The following is a 25956-nucleotide window of genomic DNA, read 5'->3' on the forward strand; positions in this document are numbered from 1 at the left end:
GTTTCTTTGCACACAGTAGCTCATGAGTGTTCCCAGTGGAAAATAGGCTGTTTTACATGATGCAACTAATGATACCAACAAGTAGTTTGTATTAATTGACTTTTGGGGAACGGGTCCAACTGGTTCCGAGTCCAACTAATACCGGGTCCGACTGGTTCCAGAAATGTCCAGCCGGGTCTGGTTCGCAGGGGCGCGGGAACTACTTTCCGACTGGGGGGTGGGGGGGGGGGGGGGCACACCATAATAGAGATCAACCTAGGGTACCCCCAAATCTAGTTTTCTCACCGGTTTTAGGCCACTTATTTTTCACCCCTCGGCTTTTTCAACAAAAAAGAAAACATTTGCAAAAAAAGTGTGGTATTCCGTCTCAAAGCTGTGGGGGCACCGCCCCCACGGCCCCAGAGTTGGGGGGGGGGGGCAAGCTGCCCCCACTGCCCCCCCCGGCTCCCGCGCCTATGCTGGTTCGAGTCTGGTTCCCAAAATTTTCATCTTTTGCCACCTCTAATGGGGAGCACCCGACCGTACTGGACTCTCAATAGTCCCAGATCGGCTTTTGTCTCTCATCACAAGTATTGTAATACACAATTTGGCGGGCTGCTTGAAGGACAGTCTACGGATTTAGGGGGGCGTCTTTCCCCATCAGGAGAGGGGGCATCTTACCCCAAGGTACCGAAGTAACATTAAATCAGTACAATTTGTTAGCCATAAAACTACACCCTGAAACAAACTATTTAGGACACAGTACACGCATGTTAATGTATCACGACATAGCAAGGGACGCAAAAATTATCTACCTTCTTTGATATTTACAATGATTTGACACCAAAATAATTTTTAAAGGAGCAGCAAATAAAAAACATGCAATCACCAGCCAGCCGTTGCCCAACTGAGCTTCGCAAATTTTTGTGCAGTTAACAAGGCAGGCTTCCGCTTTACGCTAAGAACATTAATTTCCAGGTTCGATTTTTTGTTTCGCCGCTAGAGGGGGTGGGGCGTCTTTCCCACCCTGGGCATCTTACCCCACTCTCCCCTACTTTTCCTCATTTTCTCTTAGCGTTTTGATTTGACCTTAAAGGCCCATCTTACCAGTAAAAAAATCACCTGCGTGATGATTATTTGCCAAAGGGCGCACTACGCAAGAAACGCCAGCCGGTCAAAAAACTGGCGAACGATACGATCTTTCTATTGCTTGAATAATATTCAATGAAAATTTCAGGAGACATAAATAATATAAATCCTTATAGCAACTGGGCGCCCGGAGCATTCGCTAGCATTGCATTGCCAGCTGCATTACCAGCATCACATTTGCATTATTTTGGGTTCATCATAGTTGACAGTAGATAAACCGGCCACAACAAACCCATGCCTCATTGTCCTTTCCTTCCAAGCAGCCAACTGCCAAGCTAACTGGTCGCCCGGGGCATTCCACGTCAAATCGAACAAAAATCGGCTGTTTTGCACCTTACCATCAGCGATTTCATTATAAATTTGTGAGCGAGTTCCTGTGTCGCCCCGAACATTACATTGATGTTTTTTGCACATTCTGACCAGAGGTCTTCTAAATATAGGGCATCGAATTTTTACAAAATGTTGCATCTTTATATTTTTGAACGACCATAACTTTGGTTGTACTTGTTTGATTTGAATGAAATAAACCTCACTGTTTAGGTAATTTCTTAAGCATTTGTTTAGAATTGCACCTACTTAAATATATGACCTTGAAATTTGCTTAACTCTGTTCTTAAGCACAAAAATTGAAATAGCAAAAAACACGTCACCTTCGATTTGGCTAATTTTCATATATTTTATTGCCTACCATATTCTTAACAACCTGTGAAAAAATTAGAGTGGGCCATTCATAAGTTTTGAAGAAAATGGCACATATGCAAACGTATGTTAGCACGCGCAGTGGAGGGGGAAGAGTGAATTTCGCCTCACCCCTCCTGTTTTTCGCCAATATCTCATAGTATTAATGCGAAATTAATTATAGCTACCTGTCCAAAATTGAATTGCACATCTCATCGTGCAAGCAAGAAGAAAATCGGTTCACAACTGGTCTAGTAATAGCGGTGTAAAGTGAACATCCTGTCGCCGCGGCGACGCGGCGACTCGGCAGCCGGCGCCGACCGCTAGCCGCCGCCTGAATTGTAGACTGTGCCGGGACGGTACGGAACGGTTCCGTCTTTACATCGCGCTCCTTACCGCTGATTACGTTCGATTCACGTCAAATTTTGTGAGAAGACTAAGAAATGTGCAGGCAATCTTATGGTGTAAAAATTTTGAAAATCGGTTGGTAAACAATTGAAATATGAACGTGTAAACACAAAATTGTGATTGCTGCGTTTCCCGCGTCGGCCGATCCCGCCTCAGCCGGCGACATGTTACTCTTAGCAGGTCTCTAACTGCCATATTTATTATTGGATTAACTAGAAATTTCCCATACATACTCAAAAATGTATATTCTTTCATATAGTGAAGATAAAAAGACGAAGATATCGTTGCGTGATAATGTTTTCGTTGAATTTTTGGCTTCATGATGCATTTCCACACGGCTCAAAATTCACCGCAAAATACCGTTTGCCTGAGACACTTTTACTATGGAACTTGAATGCTTGACTACGATGACTATGTATTTCCATTCTCGCAGAGTTTGGGATATCACTAATCAGCAATCATTCATTTCAGAAAGTGTACACAAGCAAGCATGTCTTGACTCTGTCTTTCAAGGTCACGCGCGGTTGCGTGATGTTGATGCATGAAAACGGCGTTTGCCGCGAGAGTTATGAATGGCCCACTCCAATTTTTTCACAGATGGTTAGGAACATTGTGACGGACATAATATGTAAAAATTACCCGAATCGCAGGTGACGTGTTTTTTGCTATTTAAATTTTTCTGTTTTAATTCAAGGTCAAATGCATTTCAAGGTCACTTCAATTTAATTTTATAATTAAAAATCAAAGCCTTATCAATTGCCTACAAGACCCTGTTAATATCATTTTGATACCAGAAAAGGAACCAGAGTTATAGACATTTAAAAAATTGATGTGTGACATTTTTGGCTATATTCGATGACCTATATCTCAGCGATACTTAATCAAATTTCGAAAATATTATACGTAACTCAGTTTTGAACCATGCCCAGTCTGCCTACAAATTTTCAGAAAAATCGAAGGGGATGACGGATTTCGGTGTTTGATTTGACGTGGAATGCCCCGCCCGGCCCACCACCGCGATATGGAACAACGCTGGAGTGCGCCATTTGCCTGCGGCAGTGCCCCACCGCGCCGGGGCTGTTTGACAGGTCACCCGCACCGTGACCTCGCTACCCGCCCCGCCCCCCCCCCGCCCCACCTCCCCACCGGGCTCAGCTCGGTAGTGACCTCTCCTTGAATCTCACATGGACTCGACTGAGGCTCAACGCCATCTAGTTTTGTCTGGAGATCCTTACTAGATCCACTGTACACACAGGATCCGATAACAGATATCGTTTATGACAGGTTGGCATGGTAACAGATCAAGGCCTTGTGGCTCATGAAGCTTGATTTTAATGCGACAGCTGACGCAGGTGCACTCAAAGCACTAGCAAGACTAAAAAAGCAACTAAATTAATATTCCAGGATGCTTATCAATTAGTTAGACGACTTCAATAAATATAATTGCCGCAGTCCGGTCAATCTTTTCCGCATTAAGGATCATTTTAATAATTATGCCCTTTACCAAGGGAAGCCTATAAAGAAATGAAAGCCACGTTTAGGCATAGGAAAGCTAACGTGTTCAATATTAATTCATCAAGCATGTACTCACAGCCGTGACAGCAAATGGTTCGCTATTAAACTGAAGCCGAGCCCAGACATTGGCTTTCTCTTCATACTGCCTTGGAGGGACTGCGTTAAGCCCAGACATACCAGTGCCTAATCCCAGTAGACAATCCCCTAAAAATGGCTGGATTATACCACCAGCCTACCAAACGCCACCCCTCCCCCTCCCCCATCACCAAAGCATAATGAGCCCGGGACACCTTCCAATCCGCCACATCATAACCCAACCTCCCCACCAGTCCTATCAGCAATCAACCATAATCACCAACCCCCGGTCGAGTCCTACCGGACGCTCTCCGCCCTAACCGAACCGAACCCAATGGGTAAACCCGTAGCCCGACGAGCGGGCCCGAGCGGCACCTGCCTAGAGCCGAGAACAACATCCCACGGCCAGCCGGTACAGGTAGGTGCACTCTGTATGCAGCGAGCGCGCCCACCTGCGATCAGCTGCTCGCAGGCCGGACACAGTCTGCCAATGATGGAGCATGCGTCCCTGATGGGAAAACAGCTCTGCACGGGGAGCCGCGTGCAGGAATGCGGCCGGTGAGATACTAGGAGAGTGGTGGAATGGTGAGATACAGCAGCGGTAGCAGAGGAAGAGCGGAGGAGGCGGCAGCGGAAGTGGGAGTGAGAAAAAGATACAGGAATGAATACCCTCAGTCAGCTGTTGTGCTGAAGACCCCACCGCAGCGTATGTAGGACCCAACAGACTGGTACAGACCACGGCGGCTACTCCGTCGTAAGGCGTGCTCGGCGCAGCGGCGGGCCCGCGGAGAGGAATGCCGTCCCACCGGCCCGGCGCCGCGCCGGTCCCGAGGCAGGCCTGAGCGGCCGCCAAGGCGTCACCGGCGGACCGGTCGGGACCGCCGGAGCGGGGAGAAAGGCGGGCCGAGCGCCGCTGACGACCCGGACGGCCTTGGCCGCGTCACCAGCCACCGCCGCCGCAGCCAACGCCGCCGAGGGCCGCACGCACCGCAACGGTGCACCAGGTACAGACTGCAGGTGGCGCTCTTGTCTGCTACAGGTTGTGTAGATGGCAGGTCGGGCTGACTGGCGAGCAAGGGCAGGATTGACGGATGGTAACGAAAGGTGATTACCATCGCAGCTTCTGAGAAAACTTTTGAGCCTCGAAAAAGCTTTCCTCATTCCTTATCCCAACTGGTAAATGGTTGGATTCCTGGTGGAGAGAACCCAAATTCAAGTCACTCCAGACTCCCGAGTCCCGAGATCGTTATATATGACGAGGATCGTCAGCGGTTGGTGGAAGCAGCCTCAGCCAGTTGAAATCAGCGAATGGCACAGACGACCATTTCCGGTTATGTGGACACACTCGTTCAACGTCTAATTCTATATCCTCCCAACCGGAATTTCCCGGTCGGGCGGTGGAGGGCGACCCTGCGCGAAAAGCTAACTATGCGCTCGATCGGTTCAATCCAAACCTTTGATGTAAATTTAAGTAAAAAGGACAAACTTTCAGTTCATCACTTTTGAACCGGTGATACAAAAGAAAACATAACAGGATGAGACGTTGACGTTCTTTGTTCAGCTATACCGGATCAACGATTCCTGTTGGTCAGGTGCGTCAAGTTTTTTTGGGGGGAGGGGATAAATGGAATAGGGAATAATCCTGTTGTGTCTTGAGCGACCACATGCTAACCTATTTAGCACCGAATTAGCGCAATATAGTCGACAAGCACCTCACCTGGGACTGTTCACGGATCAGCCCTCGTCAAAAAAAAAAAAATATAATCATAAAGGGTACTGTACAGTTCTCATCAGACGGTCCTACATGCGCCCTAGTCAACCTCTCATGAACTCCTGCCAACCATGGTCGAAGCCCTGGCTCGCTCACACGTCTGCTAGAAGCCCATTACCCTTCGGTTTGTGGAGGGGTCAGGCAGAAGCATACGAAGTCTCCAAGAAGTTAGCAACTTCGCGATGCGCGCTGTGTCCGGCCGAAAAAAAAAAAATCGATGCATACCGGACGTGCAGGAAAGCCTGCGGTGGCCAACCGACTCCATTACACAAAGCCCACTGTGTGAGATTCCTCCACAAATTCGCTACACCACCGGAGAGCCGGAGACGCTTTTCATTCAAATCCTGGCCAACTCTTCTTCAGCCCCGCTCTACCCCTGCAGGACACTGATAAGTCTCTTCAATTCATGAGGACAGAAGTGGGGAGACGGCACCTCACCTATAGCATCACCCAACTAGGTATGCAGCCGCTTGTCTCAAGAACTTGTGACTTTTCTCCAGAAATGTTTAAACGTTAGATCTCTCAGTTGTACAATGCGAGTTGAGTGCTAAAAATACATCAGCAACTTTAAATTAATTTCCCGCTTAATTCTGACGCACACTGAAGAAGTCGTAATATTGTGGACAATTTTACTCGTAAAAATGACCCAACGAACATTTCCGCCCACCTGCTAAAAAGGCGGAACTTTTGACAAGCATGCTAATCCACCGCTAGCAAGAGTAGGTACCTACCTAACAGCGTTCAGCCAGGGCCGTCTCAAATAGCAGAGGTCAGACGTAGGACGGCCTGGGATGACGACCTAAGCACTAAGAAAAATCGCCAGCTGCAGCCGCCTCTGCTGGTATTTCGAGTACCTATTATTGTTTGGTGACCGTAAATAGTGGTCGAACTCACATGCTTCTGCCATTGATGCCAGTCTCCCGAGCCTTATCTTCTTCACCTTCCCTGAAACCACACCATCGGTACTCACCCCTCCGCCGCGGAACAGCAGCTTCCTGAAGTCGTCTGTCGGGTTCTGGAAGGTCAGCTTCTCCTTGCGCACGTTGGTGGTCGGCTGGTTGTTCTGCAGCACCAGGTCGTGGTTGAACGTCACTGACTCCTTGTTCTTGAAGTGAACGGTGATTGGCAGCATGAAGCCGGCGTATCCCGACTCGCGGACTTCGTACGGAGGGTCGTGCTTCACTGCAAGATGGCACACCGGGGGACTGGTTATACGAGGGGGCGGACGATAGAAGGGAAATGGTCACACAGGTCAGGTGGCCAGAACCATCCCGCCACAAGGCATTGCCATTATTTAACCGTACAACAGCAGTCAGGACAACAATAATCTTTTTATCAAAATATGTAAATTTGTTATGAACTGGAGGCTAATAAACTAATATACCCATATCGACCACTTGCAGACCTGTTCTCACCTCGTTTGGGCTTGGGGAAGCTCTCGTGCAGCTGAAACACGACTTTGTCGATGAAGGCGTCGACGTCGTACTTGTCGGGTCCGCGGACGAACACGCACCAGTCGTGGGTGAAGCCCTCGGCGGTCACCTGGTCACGGATGGTGGCCCGGTGACCCAGCTCCAGCATCACCTGTACCGGCTGTGTGGGACAGGGAGACAGGGGACTGGGTCAGCGGGGTATCAGCTGCGCCGGCTGTGTGACACGATAGGAAAGGAGGCATGGTCAGCAGGACACATGGCAACTGTGTAACACCAGACAGCGGCAAGGTCAGCTGAGTAGAATAGTCATTGTGCTATGGGACAGGAATTACCTGCATTTTCTGTATGGTGCCTAAAAGATGGTTGAGGTTGGCAGGGAAATCGAATCTCAACTCGTGAAGCCTTGATGTATTATGATGTGAACACCACCACAGATTATGTCAATAAAAAAGTGACCAATAATAAATTCAATGCAAAACTATGCAGCATATAAACTAGACATTAATGGCAAGTCCACATGAATACACAGATTGGAACAAAGACTACGAAGCATGGAAACCTCTACAGATCTTGTCTTCCCTTATTCTCAGCCTGTGCACAGGGCAATGTGATTTTCTCTGGTGTCGTATATCGTGAAAAATGAAAATAGCTATGGAGCAGTGCAGGGTAAAGATTGGTAGTTCCAATACTTAACTGCTCTCCTAGCATTTTCTTGTCCAGGAAAATGACATACAAGGGATAAACAGAGTCAGACATGGAGTAATTAACTGTTTACTGGTGCTTAGCACATTATTCTGAAACCCACAGTGAACACTGTGGGTCTTGTTTACTTAGTGCGAACTGATGAAAATTTCCAGTCGGGCTGAATGGGCCAGTGCAATTTGTCAGCTAAGCTAGCGAGCTCTGTTGCCATGCTTTGCAGTCCATATTAGAAACATGCATCACAACCACAAGTTACTCACTGAATTCACCATTGTTCCTCTTCTCTTTATTCAGGTTTCAAACTGTAAAAAACAAAATATGTCAAACAGTATCAAATACTATCCACAAACTTATAGCTAGCTAATCCATCAGTTGCTCACTGAGCTAAAGCTTGCGTGGATAATACAACAATTAGGGAAATTGTTCAATGGTAAGTGCTTTAAGAGAAAATCCTGAAAACCTGAATAAGAACATTTAACCTAAAAATACCTAAGTAACAAGAAAATACGCCCACTTTCAAAACAAATTTTGTTTATAAAAAAGACAGGACAAGCTAGACTACACAACATCTCCCAGGATAAACTGTTCCCACGATCTACATATTTTTTATCAGGTTTTGAGTGGCATCCTGAAATATGTTTCTAGGGCAAATTCAGCTGCTTGAAAAAACGTTGACCCAGGATATTCCAGTAATGATACAATGTTCATAGCTGCTCAGAAACCTTCTGCATGATAAGCATATTTGTGGAATGTGGGGCATGACAGCTATCAGAGCGCATTGTGTAACTTATGAGGCTATCAATATTTTTTAAATTTTTTCATACAAATTTGTCCAAAAGGTTGAATGGGTGGCTGTGGGACTGAATGTGCTTATTGCGAATGACACCATGGACCCACCACCCAACCTTGCCAGTGCCCAGCTCACCGGTGATGATTTGAATCAAAAGTTTAATGTACAGCCAGCAGTTAGAGCCTGGCAAGTGGCACGGTCCTCTCACGCCTAACATGGCCCTCTCTCACCAGTTACCAGCTGGCTGAATAGGGAAACGCGAGTTTCCCTATTCAGATTGAATAGGAATTGGTTCTATTGAGAATGCTGCCACCAAGTTAGGAGATGGATGCCTTATCCACTAGGTCACAGGGAGGACTGGGAGGTATTTTGTCAATCATATTCAAATCTGATAAAATTTTACATGACTAAATCAATGGGTCAGTAAATATAGTAACAAATAGGCCAACTGCATGTCTACTGGCATACTGCATGGCACTTGCTAGTTGCCGCCCATGCCTCAGCCTGCGTGGACGAACAAATAACAATGGTTCGCCGACCTCCTAAAAACATTCAGGAAATCCTGCAGGCCCGTCTGCAAAGTATGGCTCGCAGTTCGACGGGGCGCAGCAGCCCAAGTTCAAAATCCGCACCAATCCTTCAAACAGAGCCGGAAAATTCGCACCCAGGCCGGCTGAGAGTACAAAAAATCCGCACCGAACCCGGACAAGTGACCCACTACACTCACTCCTGGCCGTGAGTGCAGTTGAAAGCTGCACTCAGGCGCTGACCTCCATTATTGATATGAGCCACAAGCCTGCCGTCTCAGTAGTATGGAAATGAAGCGAGAAATACGCACTGCAGGACAATAACAAAAAGGATGTCACGCCAACACAAGAATCCTATCCGGTACCTACCTGCCCCTGACGATTCATCCAGGGTGATTATTAAGCGATGTACTATCATGGTTACCCTAATGGTGTCGACACTGCCATTTAGCTAAATGGCTTGATAACTTGTGAAGGCCACAGCCACCAAAATAGAAATATGAATGTCAAAAGTGGGCCCATCACAATTCACAAGCATGCATTTTTGGCATTTCTCGTTAGGTCATTAGCTTATCAAACAACAAATCTGATCATTCACAGCGGATTTGACTACTTAGCCGGCGGTGGTCCTCAAGGCCTGCCATCAGCCATGCGCATCGTATGTACATATGTATGTATGTATTGACATCAAAAGCTTTCCACATATGGCGAACCTACAACCTACCAACCTACAACCTAACCGGTATCAAATAATGTAAGAATATGAAAACTTTATCTTTTAACAGTCACTCGGACTTAATGTATACTTTTACCACCTAACCTAACCTACAACCTAAAATTTCCGCTGTTTCATATTCGTATCAACAGCGCTTCAATCGTAGATCGGACCTTATCTTGACAAATACCAATTGTCCTGAGGCCCCTTAGGATGCCATCAAAAGTGGAGTGACATGGGACTGGCTCATCCCTCTTACTCTACCACCGGCGCCTCGCAGAGCCTGTAACAGTGCAAAGAGTGCGAACTTGCCAGCAACCCATGTGCTTGATGGGACCGCCAGCACTGGCAGTCCGTTTTGACCACTGCACACTCATTTAGACCCAAGACCACACCGAGACATAAGTTACATCATGATGTCAATGCTCCAACAATGTTTTTCAAGTTGCCTCATCTATCTCATCTGATCTGTTCATGTCCATCACTAAGCCAATCCAGTCGGGCACACTGTGGTAATTCCGTTCCATATATAGAAACGTTTCTATATTTGGAAACGATGTTCCATATATAGAAACGCTTGTTCCAAATATGGAAACGCTGCGTTTCTATATTTGGAAACGGTAGGTGCACGCTCACCTGTTTGACGATCTTCGCAAGCTCTGGCGAAATTTCGCACAAAACGGTTACCACCAGTGACAAGCCAACATTTGAGTTTATAATCGCAAGGAGGCCCGAAGAAATCCATGGTGGGCCATGGTAATGACGCCGATTTGATTTCCGGTTTGTGTAAAATGTAGAAGAAATTGCAACTAAGAGAAAAACTTCCATTAAGGTTTCCCTTCAAATATGATGTCCAGAACCTGATTTGGGCTTATTTTTGGCAGAATATTGGCTAATTTGGGCTAAATAGATATTTTAAGTTTTGGCGAAATTGACGTGTCATTTTCACCTGAGTGCTTCGTTGTTGCCACTACATGGATTTCCACCATCTAGAAAGTTATATAACGCATCTTACTTTAAAATAAATCGGCCGAAATGATCGGTGCTTCTGAGCGTTTCCATTTATGGAACACAGCGTTTCTATATTTGGAAACGTTTCTAAATATAGCAACGTTTCTATAAATGGACCGGAATTATCGCAGTGCGCCCGACTGAATCCTGCACCACACTTAACTAATTCTGCAAAACACTAAGCCAAATCCGCACTGCATGGCACCAAATCCACACCAGCCAAACAAGCCCGCACCGACGAGATCTCATTGAAATTGCCATACTGATACTTTGCGGACTGACCTGCAAGGTGCAAGCACTGGCCAAACAACCTCACCAACTACAACAGCTCAATTTCCTGGATGGCCATGCATTTAAGCTAACTTTTGGGCTAAACACGCACTTCAATCGAGATCATGTATACATTAGGCCTTTATTTATGCCATGGTACCAGCTTCAGATTGTTCAGTTACAGATAATAATCTTGCAATAGTTGTTAATAATTAAGTACCTTTCCTCATTTTCTTTGTTTGATGAAAACTGGTGCTGAGACGACACTAAAATTGGAATAATGCGAAGGAAAGCAGAAACTTGAACTGGAGAGAATCTATCTTCCGACTTATACTCACCGAAATTTATAATCCAAGCACGTCATTAATATCATGTCACAGATTATGTCAAATATGCAGGATGGCAATCCATGCAGCACTGAAATTATTGAAAAGAAATCGCCCAGTAAATACAAAAATAATTTCAAATTTTCAATCGTCTAGAAGACGGCATAAATACAAAACGCAAATACGCATTTCATTCATGGCTCAATGTTTATCACATCATTTACAGCTAGCGACACTTGCGGACATCTTAAATACTTCTCCCTTTTTACTTGTTTTTGCTTTCAATAGGTGATTTTATAGGAAATTTTGATATATTGTTACATTTAAACAAATTTTATGGACTTTTTTAATCAAATTTAGGAAGCAATAAGCAAATTAAACTTAAAATTAGGTTTATTTTTTATAGAGGGCTACAAATACATCAAATATTTAGACGCAACCAAAGAAATATAATCAATTCCGCTTCGTGCGTCATAGTTGTGTTGACATACTAGGGAAACTGTTGCTAAATAGTTTTACTGTTTCATCGATGTTAGTTGGAGATACCATTTCGGTCTCAATAAAAAACCTAAGGGCTAAGACGTGATTATGGAACTCCAAAGGAATAATATATAGATCGAATTACGAATTGAGTCAAAAATTATCCTTACCTTACCTTACCTTACCTTGAAGGTCATCGGGATAGAAAAGGCCACTTGGCCTATAGGTCCCGTTCTCACCGAGTTACTTGGGGAGACATTCAGGACTCGTAAGTTTGTGGCATGACATACATTAGGTGGGTCCAGTGATGGTCAAGTCGTGCCTTGAATGTCGAGAGTGTTTCGGCCGATACGACCTCAGCAGGTAGAGCGTTCCAGTCGTTGATGATGCGGACGCTGAAGCTGCGTCGTCGGGCGAGAGTCACAGCTCGGGGTTTGATCAGCTTCCATCCGTGTCCTCTCGTCAGCTCGGTCTCGTTCTTGGTGAAGAAGGTCGTTGGCGGCACATCGATTCCACCGTTGAACAGCTGGTAGACCGTCAGCATGTCTCCCCTGCGGCGGCGGTAGAGCAACGACGGTAGTCGGAGACGCTTCAGACGCTCGGGGTAGGGAAGGTGCTTGATGGATTCCACCATACGCGTGGCGCGTCTCTGGACCTTTTCTAAGCGTTTCTGGTCTCCTTTGCTGAACGGTGCCCAGACGGCGTTCCCAAACTCCAGAAAGTGGCGGACGAGAGCCTTGTAGAGCAAGGGTAGGGTCGTCTCATCGATGTGAGCGAAGGATCGCTTGATGACCGCGAGCAGCTGCGAGGCTTTTGAAACGGCCGCGGCCGTTTGGGAGTGAAACTTCAGCTCAGAGTCGATTATGATCCCCAGATCCCTTTCTTCGTCTACCACGGCGATGGGCGTCCCGTTTAGCCAGTATTCGTGTGCAGGGTTTCTTGAGCCCATGTGCATCACCTTACACTTTCCTGCGTTGAACGGCAGCAGCCACCTTGAGGACCATCGTGCCAGAGCGTCCAGATCACCCTGCAGACCAGCACCACGTTCGGATGGATTTGTCAGTGGCTTATATAGCTTCGTGTCATCCGCGAACATCTTCATATTGCTTGAGACTTCTAGTGGCATGTCGTTGACGTATATGTGAACAGCGTCGGTCCCAACACTGAACCTTGGGGGATACCGCTGGAGACTGGTGCCCACTCCGAGGTGCAGCCCTGAATCAGCACCCGTTGACGACGGCCAACTAGGAAGGCCTGTATCCAGGTGAGAAGTTTACCTCCGACACCATACGACCTCAGCTTCTCGAGGAGACGTTTGTGCGGCACCGAGTCAAAAGCTTTAGCGAAATCTAGGTAGACCACATCCACCGGGGTTCGGTGTTCCAAGGCAGCGGTCCAGTCTTCGAGTGCCTCAAGCAATTGGGAGCTACACGAACGCTTCGCCAGGAAACCATGCTGAGATCTGTGAAGCAGGCCGTTCGCTGACATATGGTGCAGGAGCTCATCCCTGATGACAGATTCGAGGACCTTGCAACAGACGGATGTCAGGCTGACCGGTCTGTAGCTGGATGGCAGGCGGCGATCTCCTTTCTTGAATATCGGAGTCACGTTGCCGATCTTCCACTCTGGGGGGACATCCCCGGAGTCCAGCGATTTCCTGAAGATCCAGCTCAGTGGGTGGGAGAGGACGGCTGCATTCTCCTTCAGTACGCGAGGGTGAAGGCCATCGGGTCCTGGTGAGCTGTATGCTCGCAGCGCTGCCAGCTTGGTGTGTACCCGTAGCGGGGAGATTTCGACGTCCTCCAGAAGCGGTCCGTGATGAGGGCGCTCCAGGACAGGGATGGTGTCTGACGCTTCTTTGACGAAGACGCTACTGAAGTATCTGTTCATGGCGTTAGCTTTTGCCTTGTCAGAAGACACCGTTTCTCCATTCTCGTCTTCTAGGTCGCCGATGCCGTTTTTGGTCTTGAGGCGTGAATTTGCGTACCGCCAGAAGCACTTCGGGTTATCTTTGATTGACAGTACCAGCTTTTGCTCATGTTGTCTCCGGAGGGCTCTGGTCATGTTCCTCAGGTCGTTACGACACATGACGTACCTGGCGTGATCGAGTTCATCGTGGCTTCGGCAGTAAGTGCTCCACAATAGCCTTTTCCTTTTCCTCAGTTGGAGGGCATGGCGATTCATATATATGTTGTGTTCAGAGGCCTTCTTTCTGATGCTGGAGCATGACTCAATGGCTGCACAGATTGACGAACTAAAGAAGGTGTGAGCTTCAGGGGCGTCGACGCGTAAGGAAAACTGGTCCGACTTTTTCTCGGGGGGCCCCCACCGGTGAGGGCCCCCAGGTGTCGAGGCGCAGCAGGGCCCCCGCGGTCTCTAGCAGGGCCCCCCGAGCCGCAGTAGGGCCCCCGCGGTCTGCAGCAGGGGCCCCCGCGAGCCACAGCAGGGCACCGCCTAGTCGAAAAAGTGGTCCGACTAGTCGGAAAAGTCGGACCGGTGTCGACGCCCCTGGTGAGCTTCATGAGTAGTCATGTTCCTCATCACCGCCCAGTTGCACGATTCAAGCGCATTACTCAGTGAACGATAGTTGGTGCGAGAATACATGCGTGGCAGCGAGGATGGCGCAGGTGCGTAGCACATCAATGTGAAGGTAAGGATTACATGATCACTTCTACCCAGGGCAGGGCCATACTCAAGGTTGCGAACCATACCCTCCTCATTGGTAAAGACTAAGTCCAGAGTACTTGGCCTCTCTCCAAGCAGTAACGTGTGGGCTGGGTAACATGTTGGAACAGGTAACAATCCTGGATCGTCTCTACAAAGGAGTGCGTGGCTGAAGTAGATGCACCAGTGTCCCAGTCAATGCCATGGGAAGATTGAAGTCACCAACGATGACAAGGTGTGAGAAGGGGGCTACAGCTGCTTGGTGAATCAGCTGCTCCAGCTTTTCAATGCTTTCTTCTTGGGATCCAGACGGACTTCGGTAGATGCAGCCTATCAACAAGTGATCTGTTCCTTGTAGCTTCAATCCAACCCAAACATCTTCAATCATTGATTTGTCAAAGACTACCTCAGAGACGCTCAGATGCTGTACTACATACACACAGATACTGTTCTATCGCCACCCCTTCGTTTCAGTGGTGGCCTCGGTCGTCCGCTCGCGAACCCGGTGCGACACTAGGGACTCAACGGGCAGTCTGTATTCTATCAACGCGTGGTCGTACGCGCACACCTGCTTCCGCGGCCGGCGGCCGGCGACTGACTTTCAAGGCCAGCTGGCTGATCGGCGGCGGCTGGCCGCCGCAAGGGCGCGCTCAGCTCCGCTTCCGGGGGGGGGAGGGCCGGTATCACGACACCACACCTCACCCCCCGTCACTAGATCACAAACACCGATCTAACCGCCAAAGATATGAAACATAAACACAATGAACGCGTGATCTCCGGCGATCTCCAGTCTAACAGGACAGGACAGAAAGACGCGAATCGAACAAAGACGCGAATCGAACAATCGAGAATCGAATCGAATCGAATCGAACACACGCTATAGTTCTTCAATGTAGCGCCTCGGAGGAGCCGCTCGGCGCGTCGAGTGACGCGGCACAGTTAACTCAGCGTGGCGATCCGCTCGACCCGCTGGTCCCGCCGTCACTCCAGGCCGCGCCGCGGCCGACTCGTTCAGCGCCGCGCGCTCTGCTGTCGTCCCATCTCGGGTCGGTCCGCGGCTGGGCTCCTCTGCCGCCGTTCCGTCCCGGGACCCACCGGCGCTGTCCGCTGCGGGCGCGGCACCGGTCCAGTGTGCCGCCCCGGCGCCGGCTGACCTCCCGGCTGCGGCGCCGTCCGTGCCCGCTGCAGCTCTGGCCTCAGGTGAGTCCGACGCTGCGGCTCCCGCCGGCCTCTCGGCTGCTGTGCCGGAAGGCCGCTCCGCTCCAGCGCCGATCACGCGAGCCCGCTCCGGCTGAGAAGCACCGTTGCTCCGGCTGATCGCGCCGCTGCTGCTGACGCCGCTGCCCTCCCCTCCGTCTCGACCGACGGAGGGCGGCCAGTAGCGATCGGACGCGAGTGCTGCCGCGTCCGCTCTGCCGCGGTCCTCGGCAGGCGCCGTGCTGTCAGCGGCGGCCGACAACAGCTGATCACAGTGCCGTGACCACGACCCGCCTCTACCGACGTCGACTTCGTAGGAAACGGGCCCAGTGCGTGTGACGATCCGACCGCGCACCCACTTCTGTGGCCCGGAGTAGCAGCGAACCCAGACGTCGGCGCCGACCGCAAACGCTCTGGCGCGTCCGCCGGCTGCCGTCTGCTGTCGCTCCGCGCTGTCCCGCAGCGCGTCCTCGGCGGTCGGAACGAGCAGATTCAGCCGCGTGCGGATGTTGCGGCCCAACAGCACCTCCGCTGGGGTCCGTCCCGTGCTGGCATGCGGTGTGGCCCTGTACGCCATCAGAACTCGGGCGAGCGCCAGTTCCATGCCTCCGCTGTCGTCTGCTGCCAGAGTCGCCTTCAGTGAGTTTTTTAGCGAGCCGACCGCTCGCTCCGCCATCCCATTAGACGATGGGTGATGGGGCGCCACTCTGACATGTCGGATCCCGTTAGAGCTGGCGAACTGGGCGAATTCCTGGCTCGTGAACTGTGGGCCATTGTCCGTTACCAGCACCAGCGGTAGTCCGAGACGAGCAAAAACCGTCCTCATCACCGCTACGGTCCGCTCGGACGTGGTCGTCTTCATTGGGATCATTTCAGCCCACTTGGAGAAACTATCCACCATCACCAGGAACCAGGTGCCCTTCAGAGGTCCGGCAAAATCGGCATGCACCCGCTGCCAGGGTCCCTGAGCGGGTTCCCAGGGGTGCCGCTCCGCGTGCGGCGGCGCCGCTCGCTTCGACTCGCAGGCTGGACAGCCCCGAGCGAGCGCCTCCAGTTCAGCGTCCAGCCCCGGCCACCAGACAAACCGACGAGCAAGTTGCTTCATCTTCGTGCAGCCGCTGTGTCCCTCGTGTAGCTGCTGCTTCACACGATCTTGCAAAGCCCTCGGCACCACCACACGGCCGCCCCAGAGCACGCAGTCTGCGTCCGTCGACAGCTCGTCCGCTCGATGCTTGTACGGCGTCAGCTCGGCGTCCATCATCCCCGGCCAGCCGGACCGCACCGCAGCCAGTACGCGACCCAGCACCGGATCCGTGCGCGTGGCCGCTGCGATAGCCCTGGCCGAGAGGCATGGTCCCTGCTCCTGCACGACGAACATGACGCCTCCTCCGCCGTACTCAGCCTCTTCCTCCGCCGCCTCCCGCTCCTCCGCCGGACTGCTCACCGGCAGACGGGACAGCGTGTCCGCCGCTCTCATGTCTCCGGAGCGCCGCAGCTCCACTTCATACTGATACGCCGCCAGTTGAAGCGCGTACCGCTGCATACGAGCTGCCGCGAGGGTGGGCAGATCCCTGTCCGGGCTGACGATCCGCGACAGCGTGCGGTTGTCCACTACCAGGGTGAACCGCCTGCCCATCAGGTACTGGTGGAAGCGCCGTATTCCGAATGACACGGCCGCAGCTTCCTTCTCTACCTGCGCGTACTTCCGCTCAGTCTGCGTTAGAGTACGAGACGCGTACTGTACCGGCTTCTCCAGTCCATCAGCCGTCACCTGCATCAGTACCGCGCCGAGTCCCGTCTCACTGGCGTCCGTCACCAGCCGCACCGGTCGGTCAGGATCGAACCGCACCAGCACTGGGGCTGACGACAGCATTGTCTTCACCTTCTTCACTGCCGCCGCGCACTGCTCCGTCCACTGCCACTTCACTCCTTTCTTTAGCAGCGCATACAGAGGTGTCAGTACGGTAGCCAGTCCCGGCAGGATCCGCTGATAGTAGCTCACCGTGCCGATCAGCGACTTCAGCGCCTGCTGGTTCACCGGGTCTGGCGCCTGCAGGATCGACTCCGTCTTCCCTGCCAGCGGACGGAGCGCGTCCGCCGACAGACGCCACCCGAGGTAGGTCACCTCCGGCACATTGAAGCTGCACTTCTCTCGCCTCAGGCGGATGCCGTTCTCCTCCATCCTAGTCAGGGTCGCGTCCAGCCGTTCCAGCAGCTCCTCCTCCGTGTCAGCCCACACCAGCACATCGTCCATGTAGCTGACAGTGCCGGGCAGTCCCGCCGTGATCTGATCCATCACGGACTGGTACAGTGCCCCACAGACAGAGATGCCATACGGCAGTCTGTTCATCCTGTAATCGCCTCTGTGTGTCGTCACCGTGGTCGCATTCTTGCTGTTCTCGTCCAATTCCACCTGCAGATAGGCGCTCCTGCAGTCCAGCTTTGCAAACCGTTTCCCCCGGACGCCGGAGAACAGCTCATCGGCCGTCCGCATCGGGTACTTGGTCTGCTCCAGCTGAGGGTTGACAGTCAGCCTGTAGTCTGCGCAGATGCGGACGCCATTCTGCGTCGGGATGACCACCAGCGGTGTCCCCCAGCCGCTCCCTGGTGGCACCTTCTCTGCCACGCCCTGCTCCTCCCACCGGTCCAGTTCGCGGTCCACCGCCTCCTGCAGGGCGAACGGCACCGGACGCGCCCGTCGGTACACCGGCTTGGCGTCTGACTTCAGCCGCAGTCCCACCTTGATCGGGATGCGTCCCAGCTCCTCGTTGAAGACCGCCGAGTGCCTCTCCAGCACGCCTTCGAGCGTCCGCGCCGGCTGCACGCGGCATACCCGAGCCGGTGACGTCATTAGATCAAGCGCCTGCAGCCACTCGCGTCCCATCAGCGGGCGGTGGGGTCCAAAACCGGTCACCACCAGCCGCAGACGGGTCGCGGATCTGTCCGACGCCGAGACGCTGACCAGCACCTCCCCTCTCAAGGGAATGACCTGACCTGTGAACGAGGTCAGGCGCAGGTCACATGGGTCCAGCAGCTGCAGAAGTCCCAGCTGCCGCGCTGTCTCCGCGCTCACCAGCGACACCGGGCTCCCCGTGTCCACGACCATGGCCAGCTGCTGGCCGTTCACCGTCACCGTCTTCATTTCCGGCTCCGCGGCGCTGGCTTCGACTGTGTTCACCAGCCACGCGTCGCCGTCGCCGTCCGTCTGCTCCTCCTCCGCAGCCACCAGCCGCACCCGCCGCTGCGGACATGCCGCCTTCAGGTGCCCGGTGGAGCCACACTTAAAGCACCGCCGCTGCCTGACCGGGCCGTCACTGCTCGTCCTGTCCGGCGCGCCAGCCTGACCTCGTGCGCCGGTCGTTCCCACGCGCCCGCCGCTGACCGCTTGGCCAGCTGGACGGTGGCTGTCGCGCGCACGGTGGCTGTCGCGTGCACGCGGCACGGCTCCGGCCGCTGGACAGTCGCGCTGCCAATGTCCGGTCGACCCGCACCGGAAACAGGCGCCTGAGTGCCCAGCCGGCCGGCCGGTCTCCGGTCGCTGCGACAGCCGCAGCGCCTGAACTGTGTCCGCGGCCATCGCTGCCGGCGCTGGCACTCCCCCCAGCTGAGCCGTCAAATCCAGCACGTCCTGATGCGCGCGAGCCGTCTTCCTGATGTCCTGAAGGGTCAGGTCGGTTCCCTTCAGAGCTGCCTCCCGGACCAGCCTCCGCTGCAGCTCGCCACTGCTGCCCAGAACGCAGCGGTCTCGCAGCTGCTGGTCGATTTCCGCTGTCGTATATCCGCAACGCATCACCTGAGTGCGCAGCCTGCCCAGGAAACCCTCCAGGTTCTCATCAGCCTCCATTGTCATTTTCTCAAATTTTCCCCGCTCTGCCACAACATTTCTTACTGGAACCAGGTATCGAGTCAGTTTCCCTTTCAGACGGACGAACTCGTCGACCTGACCATCCTCCGTCTCGTCGGGCAGGGACTCGCTTATGTCCGCTATATCTGGGCCAACCAGATGCAGCAACATTGCGCATTGTCGTGCCGTTCCTTGTACGTTGACAGCTACCATATAACGTTCCAGCCCTCGCAGCCATTTTTCAAAATCGCTGCCCGGCTTGTACGGTGCCGCCGCCATCGGCTGCATTCCCAGCAGCTCCATCCCGCTGCCGGGCGCTGAACAGCTGATCGTCCGCCGCGGCCGCCGGACCAGGCCCAACGAACCGAGCCTGAGCGGTTACCGCGCGCTTCCCCGGCCAACCAGCGGACTCGTCGCAGCCAGAACCTCCGGACGGCTTACTTCCGCTCACCTGAGCCAATCAGCGGGCCCGACACAGCCAGCTGATCCGGTCGACCAATCAGAGGCTTCAGTGTCAGCCGCTATCGCCAGGCTCACTTCCGCGCCGAATTCGCCGCACAAAATCGGGAGAAATAAAAATAACGGCCCTACTGGCGAGCGAAATGCAATGCAGGCAGAAACAAAAAGTACTAGCTACTACACTAAGCACTAAGCACTCCGTTACAAAACACTTCCCTCCGAATCCGTTAGCACGCCCCCGCGACGTACACAACGTTACAACATGGCCGCCGCCGACCAGCCCGGCGCCCATCAATCACCGTGACCGCCGGCATCCCCGTGCTTACACCACACGCCTCGGCTCCGTCACTGACTGTCCAGTTCGCTTGCCGGATCACCGCCACTCGTTTACCCGAGCGCTGCCGACTCACCGCGAACTCCGGCCCGTAGAACTCCCCGAGCCGCCGCCATTTTCCGGTCTTGAAATCCACACTTCGCTTCCAGCCTCCCGTTCCGCCATCTGATCCTTGTCGCCAAGTTTGTTCTATCGCCACCCCTTCGTTTCAGTGGTGGCCTCGGTCGTCCGCTCGCGAACCCGGTGCGACACTAGGGACTCAACGGGCAGTCTGTATTCTATCAACGCGTGGTCGTACGCGCACACCTGCTTCCGCGGCCGGCGGCCGGCGACTGACTTTCAAGGCCAGCTGGCTGATCGGCGGCGGCTGGCCGCCGCAAGGGCGCGCTCAGCTCCGCTTCCGGGGGGGGGGGGGAGGGCCGGTATCACGACACCACAGATACCTCGTAATCCAGAGTTGCCCAGGTCCATCATACCTGGATTGAAGTTGGTGAATAACAGGTATCCTGGAATGTGCAGCAGTGATGGGGCAATAGGCAGTCTCTGAGCTTTTGGAAGGGTCTCAGTGAGCAGCATCACATCTGGCTCCTCTCCACAAATCCTCATGCTTAGCTCGTCCCTCTTATTTATGAACTGGTCTGTGTTTGTATAGAGCACACGAAGATTTCTGACGGTCTTTTTCCTCTGGCTCCAGGCTCCATTTACTTTATCTAGTCAGTCTTGCCGAACTGGCTCTCTGGCAGTGCCATTCTGGTTTTCAGGCTGATGAGTGTCCACCACAGCAGAGCTGTCCTCCTGTTGGTGGGTGTTACTTGTTCCAGAGCCGGCTGACCCCCTGGCAGGAGGAGTGGGCTGCACAGCAGCTGTGCATTCCAGAGCGTCCAGAGTGTCCGACAGGTCTCGCCAGCTGCTGTCTATCCATCCCATGAGCAGGGTTTGAATCGGGTACCTGTGCTCTATCAGTGCCTGCTGAAGATGCAGCATGTCGGGGCAGCTGAATCACTTTGCCACCCCTGATGACAAGGTTGTGCTCCCCCGCCTGCCTGCGGGGGAGCACATGTAAATTGTATGTTTATGTAAATTGTGCATGTTTTATGTTCGGAAACCCTTCGGCAAGTTGCTTTGGTATTGTATCCTGAATCGAACAATTATTTGACAGAGGCCGAACAAGGTCAATCGGGAATCAGGTAAAATCGTGAGTGACTGTAGTCATTGTTGTACTTTGTCATAGGCGGCGGAACGGGGGGTGTTATAGCGTGAGCTCTTTATTCACAACCAAAGCCGCATTGCGTTAAACCTCCTAGAGCGCCAAACACCGATCGCTACTACCACAACCGCGCTCCGCGCGGGCCGGCGGCCGACTGCTCACGAACCCCGCGTCTGCGCGCCGGCGCCGCCAATGGCGTCGCCAGGCCCCCGGGCAGGGGGGAGCAACTGGCGTCGCCAGGCCCCGGGGCAGGGGGGGGAGCAGCTCGCGACACCACACCCTGCCGCCCTTAAAACGGAACACATTCACTTTAACCTGCCGCCCTTAAAACGGAACACATTTTAAACCGGAACGTGGAAACAAACACATTACGCGTCGGAACGTGGAAACAAACACATTACGCGTCGGAACGTGGAAACAAACACATTACGCGTCGGAACGTGGAAACAAACACATTACGCGTCGGAACGTGGAAACAAACACATTACGCGTCGGAACGTGGAAACAAACACATTTTAAACCTCGGCGATCAGTCGCCTCGGGCACCTCCGGCGCCGAGCGGAACGGCGTTGCGAGGGGCCCTCAGTGTCCCCGCCGCCCCTGCCGCCGCCGTCACCGCCACCGCCGGTGTGACTGTAGCCGCTGAGGTCACCGGTATCACCGCCGCCGCCGAGGTCACCGGCACTACCGCCGCTGCTGACGGCATCACCGCCGCCGCTGAGGTCACCGGCACTACCGCCGCCGCCGGGGTCACCAGCACGGCCGTAGCCACCGGGGTCACCGGCATCCCCGCCGCCGCCGAGATCACCGGCACGGCCGAGGCCGACTGCTCCCCGGTCACAGGCCTGACCGGCGACGCCGGCGCGGCTGCCGTCACCGAGGCCATTGGCGCGATCGTCTCCGACAGGGCGCCCGGCGCTGCCGCCGGCGCCACCAGCCCGGTCACCGCCGGTCGTCGCTCTGACGTCACCGCCGGTCGTCGCTCTGACGTCACCGCCGGTCGTCGCTCTGACGTCACCGCCGGTCGTCGCTCTGACGTCACCGCCGGTCGTCGCTCTGACGTCACCACTGGTCGCCGCTCGGACACTACCGCCGGTGGCCGCTCTGACGTCACCGCCGGCGCTGTTCCCTGGGTCCGCCGCCGCCGCCAACAGCTGGTCAACGTGGCGCGACCAGATCACGTGTCCCACGTCCACTTCATACGACACGGGACCGGGGCGGGCGACCACCGTGCCGCGGACCCACTTCTGACGACCGTCATACGAGCGGGCCCACACTGTAGCTCCCACGGCGAATTCCCTGCTCCGTCCGCCGGCCGTCTCACGCTGCCGGTCCCGAGCCGCCTGCAGAGCTGTCTCGGCGCTCGGAACCATGAGGTTCATACGAGTGCGGAGGTTCCGCCCGAACAGCATCTCAGCGGGAGTCCGTGCGGTCGCGGCGTGGGGCGTCACTCTGTACGCCATCAGAACTCGGGCGAGCGCCAGTTCCATGCCTCCGCTGTCGTCTGCTGCCAGAGTCGCCTTCAGTGAGTTTTTTAGCGAGCCGACCGCTCGCTCCGCCATCCCATTAGACGATGGGTGATGGGGCGCCACTCTGACATGTCGGATCCCGTTAGAGCTGGCGAACTGGGCGAATTCCTGGCTCGTGAACTGTGGGCCATTGTCCGTTACCAGCACCAGTGGTAGTCCGAGACGAGCAAAAACCGTCCTCATCACCGCTACGGTCCGCTCGGACGTGGTCGTCTTCATTGGGATCATTTCAGCCCACTTGGAGAAACTATCCACCATCACCAGGAACCAGGTGCCCTTCAGAGGTCCGGCAAAATCGGCATGCACCCGCTGCCACGGGCCGTCCGTCGGCTCCCACGGGTGCCGTGTCGCCTGCGGCGGCTCAGCTCGCTTTGAGACGCACGCCTGACACCCGCGAGCCAGCGCCTCCAGCTCAGCATCGAGTCCCGGCCACCACACAAAGCGCCTCGCCAGCTGCTTCATGCGAGTGCAGCCGAAGTGACCCTCATGCAGCTCCCGCTTGACGGTGTCGCGCAGGTTGCTCGGGATGACGACTCGGCCGCCCCAGAGCAGACAGTCGGCCTCAGTCGTCAGCTCCTCTCGGCGATTCTTGAAGGGAGCCAGGTCCGGGTCCACCACCGCCGGCCAGCCCGATCGCACCGCCGCCAGAGCGCGGGCGAGCGCCGGGTCTCGGCGCGTGGCCACTGCTATCTGCTGCGCGGTCAGACACGGCCCCTGCTCGGCGATGAACATTACGCCGCCTCCGCCGTACGCCGCCTCCTCTTCTGCCGACAGCCGGTTCTCCGCCTCGTCCGGCACCGACAGACGGGACATCGTGTCCGCCAGCCTCATGTCCTCCGTCCGGCGCAGCTCGATCTTGTACTGATACGCCGCGAGCTGCAGCGCATACCTTTGCATGCGAGCCGCCGCCAGAGATGGCAGCTCACGGTCCGGGTTTAGGATCCTGGAGAGCGTCCTGTTGTCGACCACCAGGGTGAACGGCCGACCAAACAGGAACTGGTGGAACCGCCGCACTCCGAACGAGACGGCTGCGGCTTCCCTCTCCACTTGGGCGTACTTCCTCTCCGTCGGAGTGAGCGTTCGGGAGGCGTACTGTACCGGCCTCTCGAGCCCCTCGGGCGTCACTTGCATCAGAGCCGCTCCGACTCCTGTCGCACTGGCGTCCGTGACGAGCCGCAGCGGCAGCACGGGGTCGTACCGCATCAGGACCGGCGCCGTGGACAGCATGTCCTTCACACGGCGCACTGCCGCGGCGCACTCCGCCGTCCATGCCCATTTGACGCCCGTCTTCAGTAGCGCGTAGAGCGGCGCTAGCACGGTAGACAGGTTGGGCAGCAGCCGCTGATAATAGCTGACTGACCCGATCAGAGATCGCAGCTCCTGCACGTTCCGAGGGTCAGGTGCTGCTGTGACGGCCGCCGTCTTCTCTTGCACCGGGCGCAGACCCGCCTCAGACAGTCGCCAACCGAGATACACCACTTCTCGGACTCCGAACTGGCACTTCTCTTTCTTGAGGCGGACGCCGTTGTCCTTCAGCCGCTCCAGCACCCGGTCCAGCCTGTCCATCAGCTCACGGTCACTGTCGGCGCCGATCAGCACGTCGTCCAGGTAACAGACGACTCCTGGAAGACCATCCAGCACCTGGTCCATGATCGCCTGGAACTGCGCTCCACAGGTGCTGATCCCGTACGGGAGACGGTTCATCCGCATCGCACCACGGTGTGTGGTCACGGTGGTCATCTCTCGGCTCTCTTCGTCCAGCTCACACTGGAGATAGGCGTTCCTGCAGTCCAGCTTGCAGAACTTTTTCCCTCGTATGCTGGCGAATAGCTCCTCCGGCGTGCGCATCGGATACTTCAGAGGCTGCAGCTGCGGGTTCACCGTGATCCGATAGTCCGCGCACAGCCGCACGCCGTCCTTCTTGGGGATGGGTACGAGCGGCGTACCCCATCCGGAGAAGTGTCCAGGAGGCACCTTCTCGGCGATCCCTTGATCCAGCCACTTGTCGAGCTCCCGCTCGATATCTTGCTGTAGCGCAAACGGCACCGGTCTGGCGCGTCGATAGACCGGTTTGGCGCCTTCCTTCAGTCTGAGCGCCACCTTCACCGGGATTCTGCCCAGTTCTTCTTTGAACACCTCACGGTGTTTGTCCATCACCTCCTTCAGCGTCGGCTGAGTCGCCACCGGGCACACGTTCAGCGTCTCCAGACCCGACGCCGTCCTCAGCGCCTTGATCCACTCTCGTCCCATGAGAGGTCGGTGAGAGCCCATGTCGGACACGACGAGTCGCAGCCGTGTCGCTCGGCCGTCCGTCTCCACGTTGACGTCGGCCTCGCCTCGCAGACGGATTTGCTGGCCGGTGAATGACGTGAGGTGCAGCTCACTCGGCCGCAGCGTCAGACCGGGGATGTGAGTCTCCGCGCTGATTATAGTCACCGGTGAGCCAGTGTCGATCAGCATGGTGAACTCCTGGCCGTTCACCCTGACCGTCGCGTCGCCAGGATGTTATAGCGTGAGCTCTTTATTCACAACCAAAGCCGCATTGCGTTAAACCTCCTAGAGCGCCAAACACCGATCGCTACTACCACAACCGCGCTCCGCGCGGGCCGGCGGCCGACTGCTCACGAACCCCGCGTCTGCGCGCCGGCGCCGCCAATGGCGTCGCCAGGCCCCCGGGCAGGGGGGAGCAACTGGCGTCGCCAGGCCCCGGGGCAGGGGGGGGAGCAGCTCGCGACACCACAGGGGGGGCACCGGGGCACCGTGCCCCCCCTTGAATTCTGCAAGGGGGGCACCAATAGCAAGGTGCCCCCCCTTAAATTTGATGTATTAGTACCAGGGGCGGATTCGGGAAAACTCCAAGGGGAGGGTCATGAATCGAAGTGGTGCCCCTACC

At 54.5% G+C, this 25956-nt stretch overlaps 2 protein-coding genes across 6 annotated transcripts in view; both read right to left on the reverse strand.

The window, feature by feature from the left end:
* LOC122375988 (protein ENL-like) overlaps positions 1-11577 on the reverse strand; it is a 56506-nt gene extending 44929 nt beyond the window's left edge. The window contains exons 1-4 of one of the 5 annotated variants that reach the window (XM_043355609.1): positions 11362-11577; positions 7971-8012; positions 6991-7168; positions 6546-6757 (exon numbers count right to left, since the gene is read on the reverse strand). In XM_043355609.1, the coding sequence (XP_043211544.1) occupies positions 6546-6757; positions 6991-7168; positions 7971-7982 (402 nt within the window). In that variant the 5' untranslated portion in view covers positions 7983-8012; positions 11362-11577. Of the gene's footprint in view, positions 1-6545; positions 6758-6990; positions 7169-7970; positions 8013-11035; positions 11053-11243 lie in introns of those variants that run through there. The other 4 variants (XM_043355613.1, XM_043355611.1, XM_043355614.1 and 1 more) reach the window with 4 other exon arrangements.
* A 3401-nt stretch (positions 11578-14978) lies between these two features.
* Positions 14979-25549, reverse strand: LOC122375990 (uncharacterized protein K02A2.6-like). The gene is made up of 2 exons (XM_043355617.1): positions 23332-25549; positions 14979-16601 (listed from the first exon to the last, which is right to left on the reverse strand). The coding sequence occupies exons 1-2, from the start codon at positions 25521-25523 to the stop codon at positions 15371-15373; spliced, it is 3423 nt and encodes a 1140-aa protein (XP_043211552.1). The 5' UTR covers positions 25524-25549; the 3' UTR covers positions 14979-15370.
* Positions 25550-25956: the final 407 nt, after the last annotated feature.

Source organism: Amphibalanus amphitrite, unplaced genomic scaffold (genome assembly GCF_019059575.1).
Source record: "Amphibalanus amphitrite isolate SeventyFive unplaced genomic scaffold, NRLGWU_Aamphi_draft 001978F_arrow, whole genome shotgun sequence".
Lineage (NCBI taxonomy): Eukaryota > Metazoa > Arthropoda > Thecostraca > Balanomorpha > Balanidae > Amphibalanus > Amphibalanus amphitrite.

Excerpts from the sequence above, each read along its gene's own strand:
- LOC122375990 (XM_043355617.1), bottom strand. The coding sequence starts at position 25,523 with ATGCTGATCGACACTGGCTCACCGGTGACTATAATCAGCGCGGAGACT. Across the intron at positions 16,602-23,331 it reads GGACCTCTGAAGGGCACCTG|GTTCCTGGTGATGGTGGATA; the intron begins GTTCCTGGTGAT and ends GAAGGGCACCTG.